Below are 10,633 nucleotides of genomic sequence, written 5' to 3'. Positions count from 1 at the left end.
TTTTTTTTTAGAATTTTTTGAAAAAATATGCCTTGTTATAGCCTTACATTTTATTTTCGGTGATTTTTGTTTTTTGTCAATTTTTGTGCCTTACTGCTTTCTAAGCCCTGTTTAAGTATGTGCATTATATTTGCAGTAGTTTTTAGGGTCTAAAGATGGTCCTAACTCAATTTTTTTTTTTTTAGAATTTTTTGAAAAAATATGCCTTGTTATAGCCTTACTTTTTATTTTCGGTGATTTTTGTTTTTTGTCAATTTTTGTGCCTTACTGCTTTCTTTGCCCTGCTTAAGTATGTGCATTATATTTGCAGTAGTTTTTAGGGTCTAATGATGGTCCTAACTCAATTTTTTTTTTTTTAGAATTTTTTGAAAAAATATGCCTTGTTATAGCCTTACTTTTTATTTTCGGTGATTTTTGTTTTTTGTTTTTTTTTGTGCCTTACTGCTTTCTTAACCCTGTTTAAGTATGTGTATGATGTTTGCAGTAGTTTTTAGGGTCTAATGATGGTCCTAACTCAATTTTTTTTTTTTAGAATTTTTTGAAAAAATATGCCTTGTTATAGCCTTACTTTTTTTTTTCGGTGATTTTTGTTTTTTGTTTTTTTTTGTGCCATACTGCTTTCTTAACCCTGTTTAAGTATGTGCATTATATTTGCAGTAGTTTTTAGGGTCTAATGATGGTCCTAACTCAATTTTTATTTTTTTGAATTTTTTGAAAAAATATGCCTTGTTATAGCCTTACTTTTTATTTTGGTTGATTTTAGTTTTTTGTCATTTTTTGTGCCTTACTGCTTTCTTAGCCCTGTTTAAGTATGTGCATTATATTTGCAGTAGTTTTTAGGGTCTAATGATGGTCCTAACTCAATTTTTTTTTTTTAGAATTTTTTGAAAAAATATGCCTTGTTATAGCCTTACTTTTTTTTTTTCGGTGATTTTAGTTTTTTGTCATTTTTTTGTGCCTTACTGCTTTCTTAGCCCTGTTTAAGTATGTGCATTATATTTGCAGTAGTTTTTAGGGTCTAATGATGGTCCTAACTCAATTTTTTTTTTTTTAGAATTTTTTGAAAAAATATGCCTTGTTATAGCCTTACTTTTTATATTCGGTGATTTTAGTTTTTTGTCTTTTTTTTGCCTTACTACTTTCTTAGCCCTGTTTAAGTATGTGCATGATGTTTGCAGTAGTTTTTAGGGTCTAATGATGGTCCTAACTCAATTTTTTTTTTTTTGAAATTTTTGAAAAAATATGCCTTGTTATAGCCTTACTTTTGATTTTGGGTGATTTTAGTTTTTTGTCATTTTTGTGCCTTACTGCTTTCTTAGCCCTGTTTAAGTATGTGCATTATATTTGCAGTAGTTTTTAGGGTCTAATGATGGTCCTAACTCAATTTTTTTTTTTTTTTTTGAAATTTTCAAAAAAATGCCTTGTTATAGCCTTACTTTTTATTTTGGGTGATTTTAGTTTTTTGTCATTTTTTGTGCCTTACTGCTTTCTTAGCCCTGTTTAAGTATGTGCATTATATTTGAAGTAGTTTTTAGGGTCTAATGATGGTCCTAACTCAATTTTTTTTTTTTTGAAATTTTCAAAAAAAATGCCTTGTTATAGCCTTACTTTTTATTTTGGGTGATTTTAGTTTTTTGTCATTTTTTGTGCCTTAAAGCTTTCTTAGCCCTGTTTAAGTATGTGCATTATATGTGCAGTAGTTTTTAGGGTCTAATGATGGTCCTAACTCAATTTTTTTTTTTTTTGAAATTTTCAAAAAAAATGCCTTGTTATAGCCTTACTTTTTTTTTGGGTGATTTTAGTTTTTTGTCATTTTTTTGTGCCTTACTGCCTTTCTTAGCCCTGTTTAAGTATGTGCATTATATTTGAAGTAGTTTTTAGGGTCTAATGATGGTCCTAACTCAATTTTTTTTTTTTTTTGAAATTTCAAAAAAATGCCTTGTTATAGCCTTACTTTTTATTTTGGGTGATTTTAGTTTTTTGTCATTTTTTTTGCCTTACTGCTTTCTTAGCCCTGTTTAAGTATGTGCATTATATTTGCAGTAGTTTTTAGGGTCTAATGATGGTCCTAACTCAATTTTTTTTTTTTTTGAAATTTTCAAAAAAAATGCCTTGTTATAGCCTTACTTTTTATTTTGGGTGATTTTAGTTTTTTGTCATTTTTTGTGCCTTAAAGCTTTCTTAGCCCTGTTTAAGTATGTGCATTATATGTGCAGTAGATTTAGGGTCTAATGATGGTCCTAACTCAATTTTTTTTTTTTTTGAAATTTTCAAAAAAAAAATGCCTTGTTATAGCCTTACTTTTTATTTTGGGTGATTTTAGTTTTTTGTCTTTTTTTATGCCTTACTGCTTTTTTAGCCCTGTTTAAGTATGTGCATTATATTTGCAGTAGGTTTTAGGGTCTAATGATGGTCCTAACTCAATTTTTTTTTGTTAGAATTTTTTGAAAAAATATGCCTTACTTTTTATTTTGGTTGATTTCAGTTTTTTGTGCCTTACTGCTTTCTTAGCCCTGTTTAAGTATATGCATGATGTTAGCAGTAGTTTTTAGGGTCTAATGATGGTCCTAACTCAATTTTTTTTTTTTAGAATTTTTTGAAAAAATGTGCCTTGTTATAGCCTTACTTTTTATTTTCGGTGATTTTAGTTTTTTGTTTTTTTTGTGCCTTACTGCTTTCTTAGCCCTGTTTAAGTATATGCATGATGTTAGCAGTAGTTTTTAGGGTCTAATGATGGTCCTAACTCAATTTCTTTTTTAATTTTATGCGTTACTATAGCCTTACCGCAGTTTCGAGGTATTTGAAATGTTTTCAAATGTTTTTTTTTTTTTTTCCCCCTCATGACGTGGATAAAATTAGTTCAGATTTTCTTTCATTTAAAGTTCAAACCTCTTCCTAAAATGAAAAGACAAAGACAACCCTCAGAAACACAGGTTTTTTATCCACCCTCTGTTTAATGTCAGCACAGAAATAATGTATTTTTCCCCTTAACAGTATTTTATTACAGAGTAAACAACAACTACAACAAAAATCACTGAGGCCCTCCTCCAAAATATGAGAGAACCCGTCTAATAAAATCCTTACATTTTAATAGTCCGCCTCCTTTGTCATTTCGTGACTTCTCATTGGCTGAGTAGACCCCATCCTGTTGCCGGCTTACCTTTCTCTCTTTCTCCAACTCAGCAATTTCACAGCGCATGCTCGTCTTCTCCACAGGTATTCCATGAACTTTCCTCCAGGCGATGTAGATCTTTTTAGATGTTACCTTTTAAATGTAAATCCATAATAATCATATCAAATAATAAATCATTTAGTCTTTCACAGTTTTCATGTCTTACTGCATTTCCCCCACAGTTTAAGTGCGCTCATCATATTTGAACTAGATTTTAGGGCAGGTGTGTAGATGTAAAGTCACACATGGATCACACACACACACACACATAGTCTTACTCAGTTAAAACAGCTTGGGGTCAAATTGACCCCGGAGATGGTTTTTTTTTTTTTTTTCTTAATCAACTGTACCCATAAAATCTGAAAAAGTCATGAAATATAAAGCTAAGAAATAAAATAAACCAAAATCTTTTTGAATGACAAACATTAAATGGAGTCGAATTGACCCCAAGGATAAAAGGAGGGTTAAAGATTCACAGTTTGTATTCTGTCTGTTTTCAGACTGTCATGCATCGTGTCTCACATGCTTCGGGCCCCATGTTGGCTCCTGCACCAGCTGCAGAGAGGAGCTGAGACTGGACAGCCACAACCACTGTTTGCCACCATCCAGTGCGTGCTCACCTCACCAGTACGAGGACCAGGACGGAGAATGCCACGCGTGTCACAAATACTGCCACAGGTGTTCAGGCCCAGGAAAAAACCATTGTCTGAGCTGCAACCAGAGACATTTCCTGCTCAGTGAGTCACAGCTTTAGGATCATGTGTGCTTTGTTTCTACAGATCGCCCGTTTTTTAAGATAAGATAAGCCTTACTATAGTCTTAACTCCATTTTGGAAAAAATATTTTTAGCCCTTTTTATGCCTTACCTTCGTTTTCAGGCATTTAAAAAAATTTGCCCTTTTTTATACCTTACCAAACCTTCTCTCTATTTTTTGCCCTTTTTTGCATTCATATAGCCTTACCTCCATTGTTTGACATTTTAAAAATGTTAATTTTTTTATGCCTTACCACAATTTTTTGGGGTCCATCATTTTTTGCCCTTTTTATGCCTTCCTATAGTCTTACCTCCAATGTTTGGGGGGTTCACAGAGATCATGTGTGCTTTGTTTCCACAGATGGCACCTGCGTGGATGCATGCCCAGCAGGCTACTATGAGGAGAAGGACGAGATGGCGACGGTGCAGAAATGTGAGCCCTGCCACGATTCCTGCCAGTCGTGCATTGGGAGGCACAGCCACGAATGTCTCACCTGCAGAGCCCACCTGTTTCGAGAGGGCAAAGAGTGTGTGGAGACCTGCAAACACAGGTGGTTTAACCTGCAGGTGTCATCGTGCAACTGCTCTTCTCATCCATTGGTTTAAATGTGGTCACAATCTACTGGATCATGTGCACAAATGAGCTTTAGTGAGACAAAAGCTCATTCTGCACAGGGATTTAAATATTGCTTTGTGTGGCCAGTGAAATGCTAACTGGGACTTTTATGTTGAGGGTTTGTAGAGATGGAAAGAGAGAAATTAATGTGCCGTTAAATTGATGTGCAGTTAAATTATCATATGAAAACACTCACTGTACAGCAAGGCTACATATCATTTCATTTTTTCTATATAAACTATTCATACTCAGCAGTAACTGAATGGGGTTATTGGCAGAGTTTCCTGTGCAGTGACCCCCAACTTTTATCCCAATTTTCTCCATGAGTGCTCTATGGGAATAAAGCCAACCCCGGCCTACAGAGGGCGCCACGCACAGGCTCAACTGAACACAACCGCAAATAATTGGAAAGTCCCAAATTATTAGTAATAAACACTGTGAAACTACAGGTTGTTATTAAAGCATTGCATTGAGGCTTGTGTGTTTGTTTAAAGAGCAAACTGTTGCTGCTATGTTAGACATGAATATTGTAGGTGGTATAAAATTTTAGCACAAGCTACACTAAAGCAGGGGTTCCCAACCTAGAAGTCAGGACCCCATTTGGGGTCGTGAGACACTGGGGTCACCAGATGCCTTGAAGAAACTATTTTTGCTGATTTTGACCTTTTTTCTGCAACTGCACCAAACTTGCTATATTATTATATATTGCTACTTTCATCACTTTTTCTTGTCATATTTTTTTCTCTTTTTAGTGCATTTTGCTACAATACTCCCATTTCTACCACTTCTCCATCAAATTTCAATGGCTTTTCTGCACATTGTTTCCACTTAATGTATTATGTTGACCCATTATTGTCACTTTTAACCTCTTTTCACCATATTTCATGCTTATTTTAATTAACCACATTCACAGTTGGTCATGCTCATTATTTGCCAATTTAAACTAATTGTTGCTCCTTTTTAAAATTATGACCCTAACCCCCCCCTTCCCCCCCTTCCTGCCACTTTTTAGCCAATATTGACACTTTGAACTCTTTTTTTAAACCACTTTTTCTTTCTGTTTTTGGCCACTCTAATTTACAAACTTTAACCAATTTTTTAGTTTTTAAAATCCCATTTCACCACCTTTTCGGTAATTTTTAACCCATTTTATTTTTGATTAAAACCAGGATTTAAATCTTTAAGATGACTATATACTGTACTGGCTCAAATAATAATAAACTTCCTGGATAACAGTGGATATTATTAGAATAAATAAATAAATGTGGTTATTACAGGTTCATATAACAAAGGACTATCATTTTTCTGACTTTATGGATGGGCCCCTAAAAGCTCGCCCCTTTATTCCCCCTTATGGATGGCCTCATTAGATTGCCTGAGGATATTATTTTTCATGATAATGAGTATCTGAACTTTGTTAAATGACAGTTGAATTACAAACAGATTGTAGGAGGAATTTGAGATGGAAAATTAAACATGTGAGACTCCTAAACGTATTAACCCAGCTGTCAGACAGGCTGTGATGCTATGCTAACCACTTAGCATCGCTAAATATGGTCAAAAAAGTCTTTTTAACTTCTTTGTATTGTTTTCTAACTTTCTAAGTTTGCATCTGTTGACCTTTAGCAGGTAGACTCAAACTGTGTGGTTTTTATTAACATCTGGTGTACAGATGTATGTGGGTGAGAACGTCTTCTTCCTCTGAGGACCAGGGACTTTTTAATCTCATTTCATATGATTGAATCTAAGCCATTATCTTTTTTGACCCTCTGTCAGTCACTATGGAAACGCAGCGTCACGGATGTGCGAGAGATGCGACCCTAGTTGTGGGGAGTGCATCAGCGGTGGAGAGGAGGCGTGTCTTAGCTGTGTGCCAGGCTTGGTGTACCTGAGGAAGGAAGGCCGTTGTCTGCCCTCGTGTCCACACTCACACTATCACGATACCGTGCACAGGACGTGTGAGCGCTGCCACCCCAGCTGCAGGTCCTGCTCAGGTACTGGCTTTAAATGTATAGTGGGGTCACCTGAAATATGTAGTAAATATATGCTTTAAATTTAAAACAACACAAAATCTTAACTGTATTTTATACTTTAACTTTCTCAAATATAAATCAATTTGTGCGGAAGAGTCGAAATGTCAAGATTAAAGTTGAAATTTTTGAAAATGAACTCAAAATACAATATTGTGATAAAAGTTAAAGATTTGCTAATAAAGTCAAATTTACAGAAGCTGACAAGGGTCAATTCACCATATGTCAACAAACTGTAGATTGTGATCATGAATTTCTTAAATTATACTTTGGAGTTGTTTTTAATAACAAAGGAATTCTTTATTTTTTAGCTCATAAACAGCGTTGTAATCTCTTTATGGACTTTGAAGAAATATTGGCAAAAACGTAATCTTTACAGAAGGAAAAAACAGTCAAATTTGGAAGAGGTGGCCATGGAGACGGTTGTCATATGGTGAATTGACCCTCATCAGCGTCCGTAGATTTGACTTTATTTGCAAACCTTCGACTTTTATCACAATTCTGTATTTTGAATTTATTTTTCAAAATTTTGACTTTAATCTTGACATTTAGACTTTATTCTCAATTTGCCCAAAATTATTTTCTCCATCAAAATTGGTCCTAATCCACTTCCGTAAATTTCAAATAGAATGAAAAATGATTCCAATCCCAGCTGTTCTGTATCTGTAACAGTAAAACAAACATGAGCAAAAACTAATTTAGAAGAAATGTGTCTTTGGGGTCGTCAGACATTTTCTAGATCAAAATAGGGTCACGATCCAAAAAAGGTTGGGAAACACTCGAATAAGCAATAGAGTTTTTGAGATGCTGAATAAAAGAACGTTACTCATGCACTAATTACACTTTAAACCCTTAAAAGCATCTCAAATCCAAGTGATTTGTGTTAGAAAGTAACTAAACATTATTTATCAATAAACAGAAACATAAAACAATTGGTTATTTGGTCTATCGTCGAGTCAAACTATAGACAATTTGAAAGCTGTATCGTATGTGTTTTTCCATGTCTTGGCCATGACAATTTAATATTAATATTTTCATTAGTCTACCTTAACGGCAATTTCATTACTCTGTGATTTTTTTTATGAAATGAAATTTTTTGGCAGCATGAAGCTTGTAAAACCATAAAAAATCCACAAATTAGCCGCGTCATTGTTTAAAAAGTAGCGCCTTATAGTCTGGAAATGATGGTAATCAATAATTAATTTTATTTTATTATTACTAGAAATTTCAGGTGAACCCACATGGGGTCACGACCCCAAGGTTGAAAAACCCTGCCTTCAGAGCGTCTAAAATCCAAGTGGTTTTGTAACTAAACATTATTTATCAGTAAACAGAAACATACATTGGTTATTAGTTTGTCTATTGAAAATTTTCCTTAAAGGCAGAAATGTTAAAATGTATATACTGTAGTTTTTAATAAACTTTAGAAAATTATAGAATTGTATTTACCATATATACCTTATTCTTAGGGGTGCTACTGTAAAAAATAAATAAAGTAACAACTTCTAGTGTGGTAGATAATACTGTATGGTCCATTGATTTGATATTGGTCAATATAAACTAAAATAAGTTTGGTTTTTTTTCTATTATAAGTATTAAACAGTTTTCCACAGCTGGATGAACCTAAAACCAGTCTGTGTCTCGTGTGTTCTCTGCAGGATCAGCTTCTACCTTCTGTGACTCGTGTTATCCAGGCTTCCTGCTCTCAGACGGCAGGTGTGAGTCCATGTGTGACGTTGGACAGCATCCTGTTCCAAAGGTAGTAGCAGCATCATCGCTTTAGCTGCAGACAGAAAAATAAAAATAAGTCTTCACCTTTACCAAAGCAATTACTAATGTTATGGCCTCGAGTACCATAAAATGAAATTTTGCCTTCGCTGGGAAGTAATTTCCCAACAAGTCCTGTGGCTCTGGCTAAGAGGCAGCTGATTGAAGCTGCCGTGTAGGTAGATGCTTGTTAGTTTCTAAGGCTCTGAGCCATTTCTGTCCATTTCTTGCTTGGATTGCTTTTCTAATCTGCTGTTACGCTGCAAAGCTGAAGCTCTGCGTCGTTTCCTTTTCCCTGTCAGGGATCAGGTCACTCCTGCGAGGACTGCGACGAGTCTTGTGTGGAATGTCGAGGCCCGGGTCCGTCCAACTGTACCATGTGTCCAGCGGGGGCCATCTTGGAGGCTGAAGGGCGATGTTTGCCTTGCTGTCGCCTCGAGGACGACGACGCGTCCGTGAACCAGGACTGTTGTAACTGCACCAAGACACGAGGTATTTCTGTAGGAGAGTGAAGTACAGCACAATATACAGTATGTGGCAGATATTACCAAAGTGTGGCCTCCTACTGGACAGAGATTATAGGAAATAAGTATATCAGTGCTTTCAGTAATCTTCTACTGTATAGCCAGAGGTGTAAAGTGTACTGATATTTCCTACACAAGTAGAAGTACTGTAACTTGATACTCAAGTACGAGTCAAAAGTAGCTCAATTAAATAGTATTCAAAGTAAATTTGAGTACATTACTGTACCTGAGTTACTGTAATTGAGATGCTTGTATGAAACGCATAATCAATAACTACTAACCAGAGGTGAAAGTAACAGATGACAAACACTCATGTTGCTGTAATTGAGCTGCTTTTATGAGCACTTTGAGTATATTTCTAAATCACTATTTTTTCTTGTACATAAATACATTTTAAAAGAAGTAATTTGTTACATTTCTACACCCAACCTTTACTGAGTAAATTATTGTTTTTTGTTTTAAAATTATCAATGGACGTTGTGAAAATACAAAAAATGTAATGACCTGACAATCAAATGCATCACATCATAGCCGACCAATCAGATTAAACATCACCAAAACTCAATTTTCTCAGTTTTATAATTCATAAATGTAGGTAAAAGCCTGGGAAATTTTTTTTATACCTTAAATTGAAGTCATTGGTGTTATTTTATTTAAAAAAATAATCTTATTTTATACAGATGCCTTTGTAGAAAATATATTAAGTTCTTATTTTGCAAGATTTGGTTTCTTCCTTTTTCAGTTTATACATTAGATGTTTACTGTATTTAATCAAGTAACAGTACTTCTAGTTGGGTTGGATATACAGTATCAGTACTCTTTACACCTTTGATGGAAGTCCAGAAACTGAACATCGAAGTCTTAGTTCTGGACTATTTTCTACTGTTGCGTAAAGTCTGATCTTCGCTGTAGGAGAATGCATCCTCAGCACCAACCTGGCCTTCAGGAACGAGGAGGAGGAGGCGGCGGCCAGAGGAAACCTGACCATCTTCATCATCGCCTGCGTACTGCTGGTGATGGCACTGGTGGCCGTCGTCTTCCTCGTCAGACACTCGCGATCAAAAAGCCGGCCCTCGGACCTCCCACCTCGCGGTTATGAGAAGCTGGGCTCTGGAGGTGGAAGAAATGGCTACAGCTCTGCTTCCTCTGCGTCCCACCCCACCTCCTCCAGGGGTCACCGCCAGGAGACTCAGCTGGTCGACTTCAACGAGCGTCACCCAGGGAAAAAGGAGGACGAGGACGACGATGAAGACGAAGACATTGTTTACATGGGCAAGGACGGCACGGTGTACAGGAAGTTCCGCTATGGACAGCTGGGAGACGATAATGAGGACGAGCTGGAGTACGATGATGAGAGCTACGTGTTCCGTTGAAGAACAGAAAGATGTATTCATGGCTTCTGGATTCCTGTCAGTTTTTTTCTTCTCTTCTGTTGATCTCCTCCTGCCCTGCGGGGATGGACGATTCATCCATCAATGAATGAGCGCAAACAAACGAGCCATGAGAAGCTATATTTAAAATGAGCCGTGATTCATTCACTAAATGAAATGTGTTTCCAACGATGTCCTTTATATCCTGAAGGACTTTTCCTGGTAATTAGGGTTGATTTCCTTCATTTTGTTTGTATAGAAATATTCAATCATAAGTGCTCTACTACTAGTTTGGACATGAAATGATCTCCTATTCTACTTCATTGCTGTAGTGTTTCATTAGACTTTTAAATTAGATTGGTGTTGTTGAATTTTAATCTGAAAATGTGTTGTTTTGTTT

The 10,633-nt window shown here is 35.7% G+C and overlaps 1 protein-coding gene across 1 annotated transcript in view; it reads left to right on the top strand.

Moving 5' to 3' along the window:
- Positions 1-10,386, top strand: part of LOC114472943 (proprotein convertase subtilisin/kexin type 5-like) — a 49,394-nt gene extending 39,008 nt beyond the window's left edge. The window contains exons 28-33 of the mRNA XM_028462264.1: positions 3,673-3,909; positions 4,288-4,477; positions 6,319-6,536; positions 8,231-8,331; positions 8,642-8,831; positions 9,776-10,386. Coding sequence (XP_028318065.1) covers positions 3,673-3,909; positions 4,288-4,477; positions 6,319-6,536; positions 8,231-8,331; positions 8,642-8,831; positions 9,776-10,236 — 1,397 coding nt within the window. The 3' untranslated portion in view covers positions 10,237-10,386. The remainder of the gene's footprint in view (positions 1-3,672; positions 3,910-4,287; positions 4,478-6,318; positions 6,537-8,230; positions 8,332-8,641; positions 8,832-9,775) is intronic.
- Positions 10,387-10,633: the final 247 nt, after the last annotated feature.

This window comes from Gouania willdenowi, chromosome 12 (genome assembly GCF_900634775.1).
Source record: "Gouania willdenowi chromosome 12, fGouWil2.1, whole genome shotgun sequence".
Taxonomy (NCBI): Eukaryota; Metazoa; Chordata; class Actinopteri; order Blenniiformes; family Gobiesocidae; genus Gouania; species Gouania willdenowi.
Note: the sequence above shows the minus strand (reverse complement) of the source record. Positions and strands in the feature narration are given on the sequence as shown.